The 22144-nt window shown below is 47.4% G+C and overlaps 1 protein-coding gene across 1 annotated transcript; it reads right to left on the bottom strand.

Moving 5' to 3' along the window:
* Nucleotides 1-14371: 14371 nt before the first annotated feature.
* FJX1 (four-jointed box kinase 1) lies at nt 14372-15822 on the bottom strand. Its single transcript, XM_086894052.1, has one exon. The coding sequence runs from the start codon at nt 15744-15746 to the stop codon at nt 14466-14468; it is 1281 nt and encodes a 426-aa protein (XP_086750178.1). The 5' UTR covers nt 15747-15822; the 3' UTR covers nt 14372-14465.
* Nucleotides 15823-22144: the final 6322 nt, after the last annotated feature.

Raw genomic sequence — 22144 nt, 5'->3', positions numbered from 1 at the left:
GAACAATGACTGCACTTTCCTGGGATTTGAATCCAGTGCTGCAGTGATGCAAACCTTGTGCTTGTAAGCTTTCATCAGCTTGGTTTCATACAAAATTACATTCCCAATCAAAATGCCAGCCAGACCCCAATTTTAGCAGTGTCCCTGGACATAGGTGTCCCGTGGAGAGGTGGCTGTGGGACATTTGGGGACATGAGCGTTGTCCTCCGTTCTTCTCTATTTTGCAATGTAATGGACTACTGCATCTCCTTGGCACGGTCCTTAGGGGCTTTAGAAATTAGGCTTGTCAAGAAAGAAGTCGAAGGCCCTAGAGAGCTGTCTGATGAAGAACAAGCGAGTTTTTATGTGCTCTAAACCCTCCCACCCAATTTCTCTGCTGCTGCCAGGCAGTCCACCCCTTTCAGCACACATTAGCAAACATCACAAGCCTATTGGAAAAAGTGCTGGAAATGAAAAATGAAATGTACTCTATTTAGTCTTCAATTAAGGAAGAAGAGTTTACTCCATCTCTCTAGGGCAACAAAAAACTGGAGCAGAGTGTTAGGTTCATTGAACATTAATGATCTTTTTCTATTATGCTAAATTATTGTTTCCTTAGCCAGTGATCAAATACAATAGCTTTATTAAAGCCCTTTTCAGTTAGAAAAAAGAAAGTGCCTTTCTGCAGCAGTGGCGCTTATGAATGACAAAGGAGCAAGGGCTCTACAACGGGGTGATTGTTGGAAACAAGGGAAACAATGGTCCCTGCTGCTCCTGCAGATGCCCTCACCTTCCTCTGCCCCAATAACAGAGACATCGAGCTGCCTGCACGAGAAGCTAATTTCAGCTTGGTGCTCACCTCTGGCCTCCTCTACTCTGAAACAGGCACAGCTGAGCAGGGCTCTGGTGCTGCTCTGCCCATGAGTACTCAGAGCTTGCCCAGCAATAAAAAATATAAACCCTCCTGAAAAGGCATTTAACACATGACCCAGGCTGGATGAAAGCGTGTGCTTACGGCAATGAAGAACAAGTGCAGGCTGTAATAATGCAATCTTATGGGGAAAAAATTAAACTGAAGCAAAATGAGTCAATTTTGGTGCAAGTCTATGGAAGCAATGCTACGCTCTTTAGACAAAATTAAATACAACAATTTTAGAGGAGTTCTGTGGAGGCCACAGCCCAATGTAATTACAAAAAATTGATGTTCTGCTAAGTATGCTGTTCCTGAAACGAAAGGATATGAAGCCACAGCAAAAAACAATAGATATAAAAAAATAAGGTTGAAATTAAGTTAAAGAAACATCGCAAAACACTTTTGAAATGTATTTATTTATACCACAGCCCAACTGTGTCCTTCTCTGGCATGATAACACTCTTGTGAGATGATTGCCTCTTACAGTGGCTCAGTATTACCCTGCGTACTGTGCATAAAATCCAGGTGCTTGCACTCATCTGCTGCAAGAGAAAAACACAGCAGCAGAGGTGTTGTCTCCAGAAGTCCCTGAGCCATGAGTGGCAGTGTGTTCCACTCTCCCGACCTGCTTGCCCTAGCTGGATGGGCAGCTTGGCCCTGATGGGTTATTCAGCAGTGGGGGATCCACTGGCAGTACTCGCAGACATTCACCTTCACAGCGCTCTCCCATGGCATTTAAAGCACCATTGCTACACCTTCTGTGGCACAACAAATTTCTTACCTGGGACACAGCTCAAATCTGAGTGGGAAATGGGAATGAACCATGTCCCTGGCATGGTGGGAACGCATGGAGGAGGGGAGGGAGTTCGGGCAGAGGAATGTTGCTGAGCACATGGGAAACAAGTCCAGCAGCTTCCCCGGGGGGCACAGGAGTTGCTTTATTTCACCAGGATACTTCTGAGCTATGGGAACTTCAAGTTTCAAGTAGTTTCTTCCTGCCCCAGTCTGTCTCTGTCTGGGAATCCATACCATAGTGCCCTCTGATGTTAAATATTCTGCTTGAAATCTACCTGGTAAAAGGGAGGATCAATAGGCTCTCAGTTTTGCATCCATGGCAACACATACTTTACATATCATTTTATCCTGAACAAAGGAAAATTAAAGACTTGAGGTTTTAGGGAAGGAGGGGAGGGAAGGGAACAGGCTTTGCCTCCAGGTGCAAACCTGTCATACTGAATCCTTAATGCAGTGAACTTAAGAAAAGTGTTGATAGAGCAAAACTTGAGAGTCTGTGAGGAGAATATGGATGCCAGATTTATTTCAGCAGACAGTACTCACAGTCTAATGCAAACTAACAGTCATTGGCAACTCTCAACAGACAAACATTCAAACAAGTTAGTCTCAAAAAGTAATTACAGGAAAAAAACACACAATACCTCACTGAAAAAAAAAACCCCAGACTACCAAAAGAACCCCAAAACCCAAAAAAACCCAACCCCATAAACAAACAAAAAAAATTACAACAAAATCACCACCACAACAACATAAAAACTTATCAAGCATTATTAAATATTTATATTTTGGACTAATAACATTCTAAACATGATTCTGATCTGACTTCTACTGGTAGAAAGCTAGAAAATCAGTTTTCAAGCTGCAATGGTTTAAAACAAAAGAAGGTTCTCCTGCTATTACTAAAACCTGGAAATTTTTGTTAATACTAGGTGACATTTGTGACAAAATTGTATTTGCTATCTGATGACCTACAGAAGCCTCACTTATGTTTAGTGATTTAAATTCATTCCTTCCTCTTAATAAAGATTTTAGTTTTGCTTTTTTTTTCCAAGCTCAGTTATTCTGAAGTTGGGGACAGTGATTAAATTAGGTAGTCAACAGCATAAAACGGCCTAATTTTCTTCTGCTTTCTCCCTAGGGTTTTATTTACACAAATAGAGTATGAGTGAAATGCATAAAACTATGCATTTCTTGTAAGGTTTAATTTTACAGTCATTATGATCCACACAAAGCGCAAATTCCTACACCAACAGCAAGGCAGTGGAAAAAACATTTCCTAGTTGAATGTCTATCCAAACCCACATGAAAAAAGGGCATTGAAATACCAGATCTGTTCAAGTCATTATCATGCCCCCTCTAAGTGAACATGCCTGTGCTAATATATAGTGTTGCACTGACTCCTCCAATCACAAATTTTCAAATTTCAGCTTTAAAGCTCTGCTCTTCCAGGAACAGCTTGGAATCAGGTGTGCTGTGGGGCTGTGTGTGCCCCTGCTGAGGCAAAGCAAACCCATTTCATGGCCAGGTCAGTGGCAGGTAGGAGTGGACACTGCCTGCTACAAGAAGCTCAGAGACAACCCCAGAGGGATGAGAACATCACATTGGGCTAATCACTGTGCAAGCTCCCACCTGCATCATTGCAAGCCTCGCTTTCCTGGGTCAACAGTAGGTAGAGAGGAAAAGCTTGACCTGAATGGCTTCACCAGCACAGAGCTTCTTCCTGGTCTCCTGTATCCAAAGATCCCCTGTCTGATTGCTAGCAAGGGCAGGCACAAAGAGCAGAGTCTTTGCAGAAGATATGTGCAGTTAATACAGCATTGCTGGGTAAAACCTCATCGATTTTATAGCATACCTTAAAGCTATGTATTAAGCCATCTTGCCAGGGTCAAGATCCCAGAAGACAATGGATATAGGTATGTGAGACACTGATGCCACATTTGTGCTCATTCAGAACAGGAAGATCTGGTCTAAATATGGGGTGAAAGAGAAATAATTCATCTGGATACTGAGGAGTACTTGAAGTTGGGTTATTCCATTGAATTCACATCACTGCCCTTCAAGGCATGTGTCACACAAGGACTTCAGGAGAAATATGAGTCAAAGATGTCACAGTTTTCTTTTACTTGCAATTATGCAAGGATGCAGCTTGTATCTATAATCCCTCTTCTTTACCCTGAAGCCTGTCTGGCATTCTTGGGAAACAAGGGGAGCTCTTCAATGTGGCTGTGCTGCTCCATCAAGGGCAGAGGTGCGGGGAAGCCAAGCAGCAGGAGCGAGCTTTCTGCTGGCTCCTGGCAGCAGCGCAGGCAGCCTGAGCCGCCAGCTGCCAGCTCTGGGGAAGTGGGTCCCCAGAGGGCCACGAGCAAGGGCCCCTCCTGCCCATGGCAGATGGTGAAGGCCCCCGCCAGCCAGCAGCACTGGGAGCACCACTGAAGTGAGAGAGTGCTGCTGCCTGCACAGCATGGCTGGTAGAGAAAAACCTGCGTCCAAGTCTCGGCCACATGGGTGCAAGCTTTGACTTTGGTCACTTTCTACTTTCAGTGCTGGAGCTCACCCATCACTGGCCTTGTTTTCCTGCTAATTTGGGTGCTCTGGTTCTGCCAGTGCCATGCAACATCCTCTCATGATTTCTTCATGCCTGTTTTTCTCTTTGTAACTTGAGAGCAGTAAGACGCGTGCCACAAGAGCACAGTGATGCCTAAGTCATCTTCATAAAATGCTTTGAATCCATCATGAAATGCTCTGCAAAAGTTCAAAGCTCATCATCAATATTACCACTGAATTTATTGTCTCTGAATGGTCCATGTCATTATCATTAAGCATGAATATTATTCTTTATTATGCATCCATGCTATATCTTAGACTCTTTTCAGTTGTTCAGAGATGTTGGAAATGCTTTTCTTGTATATGCCCTTTCCCAACAACTTCAGGAAGATGTATGCACATCTGAAATGTTAGAAGTCAAAATTCTGTAATTTCTAATGCACAAAAGACTCCATCTGGCACACCTATATTTTTCAGCTATTATGCAAACAGAGAACTGAAATATTAACAAGCTTTGCGAGTAATTCATATCAGGCAGGATAATTTTTAAAGTTTTTCAGTGAGTATACTTTTCTTTCTGAGAAAGAATTCTCTTGATGACTCTGAACATACTGATAGTTGCTGGAATTGAAAGAAATGGATGGGTATCATTAAAATGACAGCAGATTGAAAAATTGCAATGAGGAAAACACTTATTTGCATTTCAACATAAAAGAACATGTCATGTGTTTCTTACCACCCTAGCTGGTGTTTCTGGGGCACCATGTGTGTGGGCAGGTCCTCCTAATGCAGAGTAGCAAAGAGGAGGGAGCATGACCCTGGGGCAGGTAGACTTGTATAACATGTACCAGCATGTGTGAAAGTCAGAGACACCTGAGAACTTGAAGGGAGGTGTGGACACCAGCAAAAATTGCCTGGATGGTAAAGAAAAGGAGTTGAGCACTTTGAACTTAGTGAGGAGTCGATACACTCCAGTTCTTTTTCCAGATAATATGGATTTAAGCATTTTTACTGCCATCAGAACAGATGAGTTTGCTGGAGTCTGTTCCTCCCTGCTGGTTGAACTCTGCTGAGCCTCTCACAGAAGCAGCCATCCCACCTCTATGTTTTGGCAGTGCCCCTATTCCAGCCTTGCCATTGGCAAGGACTGCAAAGTTCAGCTGAGCTGCTCACTGCTGCAGCCTTGACTCACAGGATGTTTTCTTTCTTCCTGATGGATCCTTCTTCTTTTGCTTCCCACCTCTGAGGTCAAACCAAGTCTCAAGAGGAGCCTTAGCTGCTGAAGTGCTGAAAATGATCCTGGTAGGGAACAGGACCAAGTCTGGAGCAAGAAGGTACCTTGCATTAGCAAATTTACAGAAACAACAGGTTTTTTTGCCACTTGGAAAATCTCTCTTGCTAAAGATCATGTGTCAGGTTTCTCTCTTGTGTAGGAAGAGAACTGTGCCTGTCCCAGTTCCTGGCCCCCAGCACAGCTGGTGGTGTGGCCAGCCAGAGCACAGAGCTGTGACATGGTGCTGAGGCAGACAGGGTGACTGGTCCTGGAGGAGCCTAGCTCTGCTCTCTGCGCCAGCTGCCACTCAGCTGACACAGGGTTACACTGGGGTTAGCACAGACCTTGCAGCTTCATGGGCCACCTGTTTTGCTCCTGCCTGAATTTGCTTTGGCTTGTTCTGTGACTCCAACATCTATTTTCCACTGAAGAGGGGGGAGGTGAAGGAGGAGGAAGGGAGATCATTGTTTGGGGCTGATTCTGCGGGTTTTCCTCTCCCAGTGCAAAACAGAGCCTCTCTAACACCTGAATTCACAATTCCCATCAGTTTCTGACACTGCGTATCCAGCAGTGATCTACATACTAACCCAAACTGTCCATACACTCACAAAGCACCAGTACATCACCCATGAAGCATCCAAGCCTTAGATCCATACTTCAGTAAGTAGCCTACCTGTACTATGCCTCTTTGATCAGAGACAACCTTCCTGATGTCACCAGAAACACTGCTAAGACAGACGGGGTTGCTGTGCTGTTTAATCGGAAATAGAAGTTGTCACATGTTTCTTCTGCCTTCAGCATAAAGGAGCTAAACCTGACAGACTGAAAGAGGAAAAAAAAATGTAGCCTGTTTGTTAAGATTCACGAAGAAAAAATCCTAAATATTCTCTTTTATAAAATATGTGATTAATTTTAATTATTTGTATAGCTATAGCTTCATTTCAAGGAATACTGATTGTAGTTACTGCACTGCCCTGATTGTGTAGGAGAGGTTTAGGAAATGAAACTGCCTGGAGACTCATTATTGACAAAAGCTGTCTTGTTTATGTACCTTGACTGGGAGGAGCAGCATACAAGTAAAATAACTATCTAGACTATTCACTGATAAGTGAATTACATTTCTAATTTAGTTTTAATCACCTGAAGCATGAATAGAAACCTAAGGAGAGGTACGTATTTATTTATTTTTATGAAAGAATGTATCCTTCCCTTGAGATATTCAAAGCTATCTGGACACAATCCTGAATAACATGCTCTAGGGGACCCTAGAGCAGGTAGGTTGACTAGATGACCTCCAGTGGTCCCTTCCTACCTTACCCATTCTGTGATTCTGTGATTAAAGAAAAACAGAAGCCAACCCAGGAGCATCTGTTCAACTGTATCGGCTCCAACCACTCATCTTCATTGTTTTTATGAGCTAGAAGATGACGGCTTCGTTTTTGGCACAGCCTAAAATATTTCTTGCTAGAGGAGGTCTCAAAACCTCCTGTGATCCTGACTCTCACAGCCAGCTCTGGTTAGCTGGGATCCCAGCAGTCTGCTGGGTTAGTCAGCCAAGGAAGGAGCAAGAGGCTCCACTGTCAGTTCCCCTTGTCGTTCCTAAAAGCATTCTCAAATAATACTCATTGTGAATGTACTCATTACCAGTTTTTGCATCCAAATTGCAGGGAAATTCATGTTCTTACGCCTGCAGGGCTGTAAATCAGAAAATCCTTTAGTGTGTTACTTGCATTTAGCAAATCACAAACAGAGGGTTTAATTCTGATCTCTGGTGGCTGTCAAACCAGGAATAACTCCTCTGGGCAGCTACCTTGCCGGGTAGCTGCTGTGAAAGGAAATAATACCATTAATATCCTTCAGATCGTTGCATCCATGTTCATCCATAATCTGTGCCACCTTACTTTGAACTGCACTGTGAAAAAAAAAAAACCAGCAAAAACATAACTCTTTTTCTGATGAGCAAATCCTGTACGTTTTCAAACAAATCCTGAAGCAATTACCTGCCCTTAGCTTGAATATAGTAAAGGACATTGAAAACTTTAGGGGTGATAAAGGTGACCCAGCTAAACTAAAGCAAATTAACTAACTGCAATCACTTACATAAATTCTGGAAGCAGACTTCTAGCTTGCCTACAAGAAATCATGTATGGCTAAAAAATATTCATAACAGCAGCTTGAAACCATAGTTTATTAATGCCCTTTACCCCACAGCAGGACACAAAAAGGAAACTGGCAAAACAGAGACATTAAAAAATTATGACTTTTCTGACTGAAACATACATTATGCAGAAATACACCTCCCTTATTTTGTGCTGGGGTTGGAAATACTGATAAAAAATGTGTTTCTTCTTTACTTCATTACTGGGGGACATTATGGCATTGCTATCACTTGAGGTAAATGGCTTCACTGCAAAGCATTTTTTAAAATCCCACCATGAGGGGAGAAGGCTTTTGGCAGATGGTGGTGTTTTTTAGGGAGGGGTAGGTGGTGGGAGGCAGTGCATGATGGACATCAACACTTGAAACACTTGAAAAGTTCCTTTTTGCTTTCTGGGAGATACTATTGCAAACAAAGCCCTTCAGCTACATTTTAGTCAAAACAGAAAAATCAATTCAGACCATACAGACCAACAGTAACTTTAACTCCTGCACATACTTTTGGGCAACATAAGGAGCAGCCAGTAGCAGCAGCAAAGAGTCCATCCCAGACTCACTCCTCACACAAAACCACACTGATCCCAAACTTTTTAATCCTCACCATCACACAGCTTTAGGTGTAAGATCTGAGGATGTCCCAAAGTTGACAGCATCTTTCAGTCCAAATAGTTTGGAAAACCTTAACTGTTACATACTTGGATATTAAGTTATGTAATTGATTCTATGGCATCAAAAGAGAATTTTTAGTGAACTGCTCAAAACTCAGAATGGAGCAAGTACTTCATGAGTTTTGGCAAATAATACTGAATTGGTTAAATAAAATGCCGAAGGCAATAGAGTTCATTATTTACATAAAGGATACGTAATGTTACATGGGCTAAAATCCACCAGATAACAAAGCCATGTAATGAGAGATTTTGAAAATGAGCATATTCTTTCAAGATCACTAGGTGCCAATGGTCTATGCAGGGAAAAGGCAAGCCCTCTGTACCAGGAGTGCAAACAATCTCCTGGTACATGTTTTTCTCCCTGTTCTGTGACACAGACTGCCTCAAAAGGGCCCTTTTCAGAGGCAGTTCCACAAAACCTGCCACAGAAGGTAGAGAAAGGGGCTGTTGGTGGGACACTATCTCTGCAGCCATCCAGTTTCATCCAAGGATGTTTGCTGCTTGGTTCCAGCATCTGGATGGAATTTTTCTGCTTTAAAGTGCCTCAACATCTTCTTTTTTCTTTTTAAATTTTTTATTCCTTTGACTATTTCTTATAAAACACATTCTGCTGGATTGACACCAAAGACTGGCCTGACAGTATGTCACTTTAAAAAAGCTCAGGTGACAGAGACTGGACAAGCATGGTGACATCCTGGCAGTAAAATTTAAATCTCCCCATCTTAATTGTCCCTGTGACCAGCTTGCTTTGTGTTTGTATTCCACCTGAAATCCCCTTACCTGTGTATCCCTCCTTGGGATAGAAATTGGAAGGCTCTGGATCTTTGAGATGTCTGCTCAACTTTCCCTGCATCAGCAACCACTGCATTTTGCAGTCAGTCTTCCCTTGTGTTTGTTTTCTTGCAGAAATGGAGCAAGTGCCACACACACAAACCCCTCAACCCACACCCCCCAGGAAGTGGCTGAATAGCAAATCACGCAAAACCAGACAATCCATTTGCAGTGTCAGACCCTCTTTGAAGTCCTATTATTGTTGTTCATCCCCCAATAGTCCAGCCAGAGCTCTTTTCCTTGAGTACAACACTGGTTTGCTTTCAGATGGGATCAGCTTCCCTCATCTGCACAGCTCCTTTCACACCTGCACACAGCAGCAGACTCGATTCACACAGGCTTGTGCATCTTTCCCGTAAACTCATCCAGCACTGGAGCAGGCAATGGAAGCCCCAGCACATGAGGGTGTTAAGGCATCACAGGTATAAACACCTTGTTCCTGCTCCACACCCAAAGTACACTCAGATGTCCCTGAGTGTGGGATTGATAATGTTTGTTGAAACACTAGTTGATTCACAATAAAATACATGAGTCACCCCACTGGGAAGTAACTTCTGCTCCGATGAGCATACATTGCTTCAGAAGGGAGAGCTGTATTACCACCCAAGCCAGCAAGATAAAAGGTTTTCTAGGTCACTGAGTAGCAGGAGCTCTCTGGGCAGGCACTGCTTACAGTGCAGCCCAGCCCCTTCTCCTGGGAGTTTTGCCACATTTAACCCAGGAGCTCTGAAGGAGTGATTAAATTTCATGCTGTGGTTGCAAAGTAGGAATAACATGCAAAATGGGATTAAGTTTTAATATAATCTCATATCTCACAGTCCTGGACCACCTAGTAATGTCAGTGAGATAATTCTAAGTTTATTAACATTAAAAAGGCATCAAACTTCAAAGGGAAAGCAAAAAAATATGCGGGTGATGCCAAGAGCATGCTGTGTGACCAGTGAGTCAAAGTGTTACTAACTGTATTTTCACTGTCTTCCAGGGGCCCCGAGCTGTTTCCCCAGTGTTTGAATGGGCTGACACAGCCTCAGCAGGGCAGCGGAGCGTGGCACCAGAGGTCAACACAGCTCCATCCCCAGGGCAGCTGCTTTGTGTGAGAGCTAAGGGAACCCTGCACCTGGGAAGACCTTCCCAAGCTGTGAAGGAAATTCTCAAAGAGAAGTCCACAATGAAAATAAACCCATATTGGAAATTCTTTCAGATGCAAGCAAACAGAAGCAAAGGAGATTGGTGCTGCAAACAACATTGTTGCTTTTTTCACTAAGTGGGAACACCACTGAGTTCACAGGCTTTGCTGTTTGGTGCACCCTGGGTGTGCAGTAGCCACTGCAAGCACAATTTTGATATCCTTTAATTCTCAGAAACTGTGAACTCGGTCCTCCCTTCACTGTGCTAGTGTTTGGAGATTCTGTCCCAGTGACTACAGACTCAAGCTGGGTGTAGCAGCAACCACCTACAAATAGGTAACCCTACAAGCCTTCTCAGATTCCAATGCAAGAAAAAGTCAGGGGAGTCGTTCTGAATTTAACTGGGGAAACACAAAGAAATACAGAACTGAGTGCAGTGCATTTAAATACATTCTCTCTAGATACTTTTTCCTGTTTGGTTTTTTTTTCTGTTGGTTTTTGTTTTGTTTCGTTTTGTGTTTTTTTGGGGTTTTGGTTTGGTTTTTTTTTTCCCTGAAACTTGTGTTATCAGTTAAGCCCCTAGGTCTCCTACCTCCTTTACTTAGTTAAGCACCTCCTGTCTCACATCTGGGACAGACCCAGACCACATCTGGGCTGTGACCACCACCCAGCCTCTTCAGATGTGTACAAGAGGCCACATTTGACCAAGGCAGCAGTGCAGCTCACCCTGTCATCACATACTTTATGGAAAGCCTGAGAAAAGCAGTGGGAAGTGCATCCTTAAGTGTTCTGCTGAGTGAGGTCTAAAGCCCTAAAGCCCCATTCTGACACAGGTTGTGCAGACAATTCCTTGAGCCTCAGGTAAAGTGCTGCTGACAGCCAGATCCCGAAGATCCTACTACTGACAACCTTCAACTCGCAGCTTTCAGATCCTAAAGTCTTCCTGCTCTCAATGGCCTTCCTTGCCTGGCCGATTACTCTGACTCAAAGGAAACTCTACTGGAAATAAGCAGAGTTAGATGAGTGCCACTGAAATTATACCACATCAAGTTTTAGAGTTTCATCCCTTGGTTCTGCAGGATAGTGAAATGTAAAACAGCATGTATAGCTAAAATACCCTGCAAAAAGTCTGTGAGACCATAATTTACAAAGCACTGTTTGCCTTAAAGAAATCACACAGAAAAGAGTAAGTTTGCCTTAATATAATTCAAAAGTTTTTAGAGAAGATGATCTGCACAAGAAGAATAAAATAGAGTAACAAAGTGAAGTATCATCATCCATCTGTGCTAGTTTTGTCCATTCTTTTTGAATGAACACATTTCCCAGGGCACTGCTTCCCTAGCACAGCATCTCTAGTTTCACACCAACCTACAACTACACCATTTTTGAACATGTAACTTATATATAACTTGAGGTAGTTACCAGTCACCAAATAGGATATCGTGTTTCTTCGCGAAGGAGGTAATTATCTAGGCTCTGGCTCTAAAGACATTGCAAATGAGATTTACTTCCCATTAGCCATCAAAGCCACAGTTGTGCCATAATTATAGAAGTACTTTAACAGAAATAAAACCTTAGATGTTTGTGGCACAGCAGTTTGCTCTTTGCAGTGGTTTAAAATGTATGCCAGCAGTTTATTATTTAAATATATTTTCATGAGGTGAATGTGACAGAAACTGCTGCATTCGAGTTACAAAGCAATGCTACAGAAGAATTAAGAATTACAGTTAAGTTGTGTATTATCATGTAAATGACAAGGGAATGTCACATGGGATTCTGTGCATTGTTCGTAGAGATAAATGCAGTGAACTATAAATACAAGTTCAATAGAGAGCCTTGACAGTTCAGCAGCTGAATGAAAGCTAGTCTTGCAGGCTGCTGGGACATTTTGAAATAAATACTCACACACAAAGATGCAATATCTAACATATCTAATTAATCAACCATTACTTTTGCTTGTAAAACTGTCGCCTTATTAAAAATAATAAGTACCCCCCCACCCCCCCAAAACCCCCAACAACACTGTAATGGCCAACAAAAATTGTCTTTATGTGAAGTTTATTCTAAATAATGAATATTAATTGACCAAAGACCTCCTGCAGGTAGGAATGCACAGCTCTTCCTGAGTTCAAGGGAGGGTTAGTGCTGACACTGAAAACATCACCTACTTGCACAGTAGCCACTGGGGCATGCTGCTGCCTTCATCAAGAGCTGCCTGTCCAGATGTAGAAGAGATTATGCTGCTGTTTGATTATAGCAGGATATATACTGGCATTTGGGGTCTAAAAAGGATTAGTTTATCCTTTGTCCTTATTCTGGCTGTTATTTCAAGCCATACAATGGCTTCTTCTATGAATACTGGTACTACTGGTACTTTTAAAAAAGCAAGTAAGAGATGCCAGTATTTTATTTTGTATGTCCACTGCTACTACTTTGCCCTAGAACAGAACTTCTGTAGGAAAAAAAAAATCAGACCCCGCCAACTATTTTAGCACGATTTAAAAGCTTTCCTGTTCTTTAATTCTGCCTCCATCTCCTCATTGCAAAGATAACCAAAATGGAAAAAGACAATATGAGCACCACTGAAAGCAACTGCCATGCCTGGACACGCCTCTGGAGCAGGAACAGCTGACATCACCTGTATCAGGCTGGTATGCAGTCCCAGCACCCAAAAAGGCTGACAGCAGCTAGCCCACACCAGCTCTATCAGTTTGCTGAAACTAATTGCTTCAGCTATCTTGGGGTTAGCCAAGGCAGTCCATTTCAGGCTTTGAAAACCAGATTAATGTCTATTCAGCTGAAGCACTCACACTATTTTAGCCACTTTGAGAGCTTTTCTTCTTTCAGGGACACCTAAGAATGAGTGTAGTATTTGAAGATTTAACTCTACCCCTCCTTGCTTCAGAGGGAATGAGTAAAAGTTCATTCTGTTCAGTGGAGTGAGAAGCTGTGAAGTGGTGGCGTCCATAGCGCATCAGGAAAGACTGAGGAGATTCAACTTCCCTGTCAAAGCTCAGGCAAACATCCAGGCCACAGAAGGCAAAACATTAACACACTTTACTGAAATATCAGTTTCTTTAGTATGTTACAGAAAAGTTTACGAACATATATAATGTACATAAAAGGCAGACTTTGTAAAATAAAAAGGTCTTCTATAAAAAAAAAAATATTAAAAAGTCAAAGTAAAGTGCATGATACAGTTTTTTCTTCCGCTTTAAGTATTGTGTCAAAGTCTTAGCACGCAGAAATATTTTTTTAAAAATGGCAGATCTTCTTGTGCCACCCATTAGTCAGTTACTTTACTGGTGAGATGAAATTATGATGGTGATGATTACAAACAAAACCTTAGGAATCAGAATAGTTTAACCCAATGAATCCACAAAAAATCTAAGGACAAAGGGAATATGGGCTTTCTATACATTTCTCATCAACAAGATCTAACAATCAGTGGAAAGGTTCACTTTCGTTAAAGAAAACTGGTAGGAAACAAGTTTCATAAATAGGGCAGTTTTGCTAGTTAGGGGCTCCCCTATTGTGCAATCAGTTCTTGGTCTATGAACATCAACATTCATACTTAAATATACCATTGCGAAAGGAGTAATATATAAAAAAATGTTCCGCCTGCCTTCGTTGGAAGGAAAAAATTTACTCGACCCCGATACAGACAAAAGACGACTGCTTTCCTATGGAGTCTCTTATGAGGGCGAGTGCACGACGAGAGTTACGGAAAGCACTGAAGATGCTGAACCCTGTCATTTTCCCAACTCTGGGGGCAGAGTCCTGGAGTGCAACTGGGCCGTAATTATACCGATTGCGCTCCGCATCTTCAGCGATCCTGACAAAGAGAATTAATCGCTCCTCTCGACAGCCCCGGCAGGCAGGTAGCCCATTACTTCCCCCGGCAGTGGCAGCGACTACGGGGCACCGAGGTGGCCAGGCTGGGTCAGCTCCGGCCCGCGGCAGCTGCCGGGCGAGTCAGCCCCGCTGCCGGGCGAGTCAGCCCCGCTGCCGGGCCAGTGAGCCCCGCTGCCGGGCGAGTCAGCCCCGCTGCCGGGCCAGTGAGCCCCGCTGCCGGGCCAGTCAGCCCCGCTGCCGGGCGAGTCAGCCCCGCTGCCGGGCCAGTCAGCCCCGCTGCCCGGGAGCAGAGGGAACCGGAGCGCTGCGGCCGCGCCGGGCTCTCAGAGCACGGCGGCCTGTGCGCGGCAGTGGGCGATGTGGCGGTGCACGAAGTCGACGCGGGCCTGCAGGAGCTCGGCCTGGCGCTCGGAGAGGAAGCCGAGGCGCGCCCAGAGCGGCTCCCGCGCCCGGTAGCGGCGGCGCAGCTCGGCGGCAGCGCTGCGGCGGCGGTGCAGCTCGGCCACCCGGCGGGCCGTGCCCTCGCGGAACACGCACACGGAGCGCAGCAGCGGCTCGTTGTAGGGGTCCCACATGGCGAGGAGGCGGTAGCCGTGCACCAGCCCCGCCTCGTTGTCCATGAAGACGAGCCCGCCGTCGGGGGCGCGGAGCAGGTTGCTGGTGGCGCGGCGCATCACCCGCGGGTCCCACTGCAGGCTGAAGAGGTTGCTGACCAGGCGGTCGAAGTTGGCCGTCAGGTAGTCGAAGAGGATCAGGTCGCTCCACTGCACCAACTCCACCAGCTGCGACGGCGGCAGCCCGACCAGCTCCCCCGCCGACAGCGGCTGCAGCCGCCGGCCGGCGCCCGCCTCGGCGCCCCAGGGCGCGGGAGCCACCACGGCGGTGAGATTGTCCACCCAGCGGGTCAGGCTGACCACGGCGCCCTCGGCCCAGTGCGAGCCGCGCAGCTCCTCGCGCACCGGCTCCCACTGCCGCCCGCGGGCTTCCACCAGGGCGAGGGCCATGGGCGGCAGCCTCTCCTGCATGCCCAGCACCCCGGCCAGGTGATACGAGAGCGCCTCGCCCTGGATCTGCTCCGGGTTGATGCCGTAGCGGACGCAGGCGCGGCTCCCGTCCGACAGCAGCGCCAGCCGGTTGGAGCTGCGCCCGCAGCCGCCCCGCTCCAGCGAGGCCACGCGGGCTGCGCGGGCGGCCGACAGCCACGCCGCCGCCTCCTCCGCCGCGAAGCCCGGCGGCACCTGCTCCTCCAGCTCACGGCTCCAGAAGATGCCCCGCTCCACCGGCGAGGCGGTGTCGGCCGGCGGCTGCGAGTCGGTCACGGCGAGCCGCTCCTCGCCGTCCCGCTCCTCCCGGTCCGTCGCCGCCGCCGGCACCGCCAGCAGCGTCCGAAAAGTTTTCTGCCCGCCGCCGCCGGACTCGCCCCGCGCCGCCGGGGAGCGCCCCCAGCCCCATCGCCCCGGGGGCTGCCCGGCGGGCGGGCGCGGCTCCGGCAGCGCCGCCGCCTCCCGCCGCAGCAGCACCGTCCAGAGCCCCGGCAGGGCGCCCAGCAGCAGCAGCCCCAGCACGGGCAGGGGGCCCGGCGCGGCCCGCCTCGCCCGCTTCATCCTCACGCCGCTTCACTCCGCTACCGCGGGACGCGGCGGCGGTGCAGCCCCGCCGCTCGGCCGCTCAGCGCGGCGCTGGCGCATGGCCGCGGGCCGGATCTGCCGCCCGGGGAGCGGCGGCGGGGGCGGGCGAGCCCCGGCGGCTGCCCCACGCCGTGTGCGCCCGGCTCCGCCGGCGGCCGGGAGACACGGGCACCGCACCACGTGGGGGAGCCGGGGGGGCGCGCCCGGCCCGCCCCGTCTCCCGGCGTGGCCCTCCGCTTAAAACGGCGATGGCTCGCGCGGTGGGGGTGGTGGTCCCACACGAGGCGGGGAGCCCCGTCGAGGAGGCAGGAGGGTCGCGGATGGCGTGAGAGCAGCGCCGGTCGCTCAGTCCGCGGGAAGGGAGAGCGCTGCGGCGCGGGCGCTCGGCCCGCCGGTTCCTCCTCGCCGCTGCAGGCAGCACAAAGGAGCCTGCACACCGAGGGAGGAAAGCGGGGAGGGGGAAGGGGAAGAGGAAGGCGGCGCGCACGCCAGCGGGGCCGCCCCCCGCTCCGGTTCACGGGCGACCGCGGAGCCCCGGGCGCGGCCGCGCCGCCTCCCGCCCACGGCCGCACGGCGGGGTCGCGCCGCGGTCAGCGGCAGAGCGGCACCCAGCCCCTCCGCTCCATCGCCCCTCGGCCCCAGCCCGGCGCTCGGGGCCGCGCGGGGGCCGGGAGCCGGCTGGAGCTTGCACAAAGGGACCGCTGCGAACACGAGCACCGCGCCGTGCACGGCCGGACAGACGCCTGTCCGCCCGGCAGCGGAACCGGACCCACCCGCACGCCGCTGCGAGATGCCGGGGCTCACTGCCGGGCGGGGCCGCCGGTGACCGTGGGCGGGGTGAGACCCCACGGAGCATCACCTGTTCTCCCCGCTCCGGTGGGGGCCCGCCTGCACGGAGGGCAGCGCCCTCGGCGTCCTTGCACACCGGGATGTGCCCGGTGCTCGAGCACCAGGTGTGTCACGGAGTTTGCGGACCAGCTTTTCCTGGCGTTACAATCCTCTCTCCCGAGAGGGGTTCACCCGCCTCGCGGGATATCCTACCCGAGGGAAGGCCAACCAGCCTTTCTTTTCAGGTTGTGTCCCTGTGAGGTGTTTAGAAGAGCAGCTATTTCTCTATTCCCCATTTATTTTTTTCTGCCTTCCCAAGGCAAAGAAGCTTAGCTCCGCTGTTTCTGTATTTTACTGGGGACCTCTCTTGGGAATAACACGAGAGCGAGATTAAACACCTCTCCATTCTGCTATCATTGCCGTGGCTATCCTCCAAAGTAGTTATTGGAGTTGGATCAGCGTAGCAAAACCACTGCACGCAGAATCTTAAGTACTGCAAAAGAAAAAAAAACCATCTTTTTCGTCCCTTGAACTCTTTCTGCTCTCTTGAGGTGTCGCAACAGCTCCTAGTTATTTAGCCCCACCCCAGTCTTCCAGGCTGGATGAAATACAGTTTATTTTCTTTTAATACAAGACTCGGAGAATTCTTTCTTTTTCAGTATTTTGTTAAAAACGTTCAAACTCTCCTAAATACACCCTGACAGCGCGCAGCACACAGCTCGCCTACCACAAAAAAACAAAAAACAAAAAACAACCAAACAAAAAGAAACCGTCATAAACAAACAACTCAAAGAAAAGGAGAAAAAGCAGAAGTTGAAATCGCTGTCTTTATTCCCTGTTTTCTGCCTCAGATTCCCGGGCAGAGCGCCTCCCCGCCGCTCCGTGCGGCCGCAGCCGCGTGGCACCAGCACCTCCTGCCGCTCCCGGCTCCGCGCTGCAATGATGCTAATGGGAGGCGCTCACCCGCCTGGCTCCCCTCGAAGGCAATGCAAGCTGTCGAACAATCCTCTCGCCACCCAAGAATTCGGGTCTCGTGCTGTTCCGACCCTGAAGCCTAATTGCCAGATGACGCTTTACACTTTCACCCTTTGAAGCCACACGAGCTGCGAGGTGAACACCGGCTGTGTGATTTGGAGCTGGCGATTGCTACACTTCACAGTGGTCGATGAGAACAGTACCATTACTCAGAGCAGGAGGCTTTTATCCAACAGTATTTTTACCAGAGAAATTACACAGAATTGCCTCTGTTCTCTGCCACTTTCTAGCTTGAAATAAGTTTTCTTTAAGAAAACTCCTAGCTTGCTGGAAAATTCCTGAAAGCAAAAAACTAATTTTATTCCATAGGTGGGTTGGACATGTATTTTGCTTTATATGAATTTGCGTTTCTTTCAGGTGTGTTATGCTTCTAGTGAGCATCCAGCTGCCAGTGTCTGCACTGGGAATTCCTCCCGGAGAAGAACCATTGCCATGGATAAGGACAATAGATTTCCTGTTATTAAGGTGGAGATAACCTCCAAGTTATGCACAACATTAATTTCAATTACGGCTTGCCTCTTGTAAGCTAGGAGGTTAATCAACAGGCTATACTTTGACTACACTCTTAAATCAATAGCTGAGAAAACATCACTTCCCCCAAATACTCTGCCTCCTAACTGCACTCTTTGAAAGGAGTACAAACCAGAGTTTAGCTCAGCCAGCCCTCTGGCTAATAATCCTGCTTACAAGCTGAAATATTTTTAAAACCAGACAATTGGTCGAGGGTTAAACATCAGCCAAGCTGTTCAATTTACAGCATGTTAAGCATTCCTGAAACTGTGATCACTGATATATTTGGGTCAATCAGATGTCTTGTTAGTGCTTTGCAGACATTGCAATGAGCAACTCAGAGATAAAGGAGAAAGTCTCCAGGCTTCACAGTCCTGTACTGGGGAAGGGAGTGCTGGCCACTGTCCAGGCCCAGAATTCTAGCAAGAAGAAAGATAACAAAATAATTTCTGGCTTCCCAATGTTGTTTCTTATATTAACTTGATTTTAGCTGACTGGCAAAGCTATGCTCACAGAATACCCGACTGCTGGTGTTTCACATGGTTTTTGGTCTAGTGAAGGTTTTATTCCCCTCATTCCCCTCCTGGCAGCCCAGTACCCAGTTTCTAAATGGTGAGGGGTACTGTTATTGCAGGCAGCAATTCCTCCCAGTAAAGGCAGAGGGAACAGGAACTTGGAACTTTCTCCCCTGTGGTGAAAGCCAGTTTGCATTCAAGACAAATGCCAAACTCTAATGGGCTTTGAGAGGATTAGGATTGTGTGGAAGTAGATAGGGGCTTTCCTTTCCTGGACACTGTACCCATTCTGGTGTTGAGTGGCCCTGCCCCAGCTAACAGTCTCTGCTGGGCAAGGAAGGCTGGCAAACCAGGCACAGAGAGAGTCTCCATTGCACCAGAGCCCAAAACTGTGAGCACCTCCAAAGCGCCCAGAGGTGTACCAGTGCTTTCCAGGCCAGGAGGGAGCCTCCTCCACGGCTGGAGCTGCAGAGGGGATGTGTCTGTAGTCTGCTGCAGGGAGGACTGTTCCATCCATGAATAGGCACCCTCTGGCTCAGGCGAGTTCTGGCCTGTGCTAACGTTGCATATCTTTTTGTGATACTCTCCCACAGCTCAAGGCTTCAGTACAACGCCTCCGCCCCCACATTTCAGAGGCATTGCATGGAAGTTATTTCCCAGCACAGACCTTCTTGGACTACCAAAATTAATCAGCCCCCTCCAGTAATTCCCAGGCTCATGAAATTTTCTCTCCCTTCACTGAGTACTGACAGACACTTTCCATTCAACACTGGTTTTAGTGCATACCCAAAGCGCACCTAACACACCTCGATGCCAAGTTACTGAGTGTGGTGACTGCCACATCAACCACAGAAGGGTTGTGAGCTCCTTTCCTGGAGGCTGCAGGGGGTGAGCCTAAGCTGATGTTTCATGGGGATCTCTCTCACTACCACATGAAGCCCTTCATTTACTCTGAACTGGGGTTCAGGGTCCCAAGGTGGGATGGGAATAGAGTCCTTTCATTCTGCTCCGGCATATTTTTTTCTACATTTCACCCTCCTAAGGTGAAATTTATACAGCTTGTTACCACGTTGAGTACTTCTCCAGCTCTATCTGCACTCTTTCTTCTTTATCAGTCAGGTTACCAAACACCTCTATTTCTATCCAGCATTTCCTCAACAGTCCATGAATAGCTTGTTCCCACCCCTGTTTAGCACCTTTGGTTCCTGGCAGTGAGCTGGTGCCAGTGAATTCCCAAACTAGTGAGAGCCATTTTTAAAGGGACCACTTGAGATTGCTGTCAGGAGAGGGGCAATATGCGTACATGGTACAATGTGCCTCCACCTGTGGGACTTGGATCTCCTGTGAAAGCTGCTGCAGACAGGCTGCAGCAAAATGATGCCCCTGCTTCCTCAGTGCTGCACTTTCCTGTCCCTCCACATTTCCTCTCTTTGCATTTTGAGTCACTGGGTAAGGGTAAATGTGGGTATCAGGAGCTTCCATCAGGGCAGTATCAATTCTCCCCACCCCAGTAACCTACACTGATTTGTAGGGCTTCTCTTCTGCTGATGACAGGTTCCTCTCCATGCAGCCTCCCTGGTGCCAGCTTACTTAGTGGTGAGAGCACCTTATGCTGCCCTTCTGTACTGTCAGAACGCATGGCCTCCTGGAGGAAAGGCAGCTCAGGCTCAGATCCTCTTGCCAGTGTAGCCTGTCTGTAGCCTGTTTCAATTCTTCCTGTTGCAAGGAAGTTACTTGGACTAGCTGGCTAGGGGTGAAGAGTAGTGCCTGCAAAGCTACCTACTACAGGTGCAGGGTTACCTTCAAAACACTGCTACTGCCAGTACAGCTTGTTTCTCCTGGGGAAGGGTGGGGAGTTTGGAATAAACTACACAGTTAGTGTGCAAAAATGTTGCCTGCTTAGTGTCACTGTAGGTTATTCTCACACTAGGAGTGCTTGGTGCAAACCGATCAGCAGCACAGCCCATGTATATGCCTGACTGGCTGTGTCAAGGTGGATTTGTATTTCTCAGCCTAAAAAATGCATCCCTCATGATGAGATATTCTGACAACTGAAGGGCAGGATTTATAGCTGGTTGTGACTGGGGGAGGGCTGAAGAAGTTAAGGTGCTCTGCATTTCATATCAGGGAGGTGTGTGTTAGAGATGTAACCCTGCAGGCATGCTGGTAATTTCTGGAAGTATTTACAAACTTGTCTCAGCCTGGAACAGAGAAATTTGGAAGCTTTTCTGTTGCTTTGACTCTGTAGTTCATTTCACAGAAAAGCTCTCAGGCATGTGGGACTATATAACGATATTTTTGCTTTTGTTTTGCTTTGTTTTATTTTGTTTTGTTTGCTTTTGGGCTTTTTTTCAATCTGATGTGCCATGCAGAATATGAAGCTAGGCAATTTCTGTACATAGAACAGAACCTATCTCCCCTGTGCTCTGGGACTCTCTGTTTTTAATATCAAAGCAATAAATGAGTAAGTGCTTGAGCTCTTCTGCCTGGCTCTTGAAAATGTTCATAAAATATGTCAGGTGCTTGATGATGCAAAGTCTTTTAGTGGATTTGTTCTCATCCCCATTAAAAGTGAACAGAAAAGATGGAAAGACATTTGTGTTATGCTCAAACTGACATTCTCAGGGTCTCTGACAAGCAGACTCTGCAGAACTGTCATGAAAGAAATGTATTGAAATGATAGTTCAGCAGCATCCATTATACAAATACAACCCAACCTCTCCAGACAGCTGATGATTAAGCTGGGAGGATTTTTCATATGAGCAACATCAGGCATGATGGCCTTGATTTCATGGCTTGAGGGGAAATCCTTGGCTGATCTGAACTGGCAAAGCTGCACAATGGTGAGCTGCTCACTGAAACTTGCAGCATGCACATTAGAACAGTTCTGGGAGGTCACCACTCACCCTCAAGTACCGTCCATTCTGGAGGGCAAAAGTAGACATTTGTGGCCATTAAAAAATATACTTTTTTTTAAGATCAGGAGGTAAAGAGGTTCAAGACCTCTTGAAGTAAAACTGCTGAGGTGATTTAGGGAGAGAAAAGGTAATTACCCCATGAGAGGATAAATAACATATTATGTATTAGCCTCTGCTTTCAAGTAGGGTGTCCTGAAAGCTAAGACCCCATGGCCTACAATATTCATGTCAGTTATATCAGTAACTTTTCTTCTCTCCTTCTGTCTGCCAAAACATGTGAGTGAAGAATATTGTTCAATACAGCTCTATTATTCAATACAGTAATTCTAGGAACCTAGTGTAGCAGAACAGAACAGAGAGGAGAACTCCAAATTTGGTGCCTTTCCAGAAGAGAGAAGGTCAAACCAGATTGATAATAGCCCACTTCTTTCCCCCTGCCCCCTCCTGCAAACCAACCCATGAGATTTTATGAGGAGAAGTATGTATGGTTTGGAAAGATACTGTCTTTAGACAGAGAGTCTCCATCACCTTCTGGTAAGCTGTGCCAGGAGTTAAATACCATCATTAT

This window comes from Cyanistes caeruleus, chromosome 6 (assembly GCF_971803275.1).
Source record: "Cyanistes caeruleus chromosome 6, bCyaCae1.hap1.1, whole genome shotgun sequence".
NCBI lineage: Eukaryota > Metazoa > Chordata > Aves > Passeriformes > Paridae > Cyanistes > Cyanistes caeruleus.
Note: the sequence above shows the minus strand (reverse complement) of the source record. Positions and strands in the feature narration are given on the sequence as shown.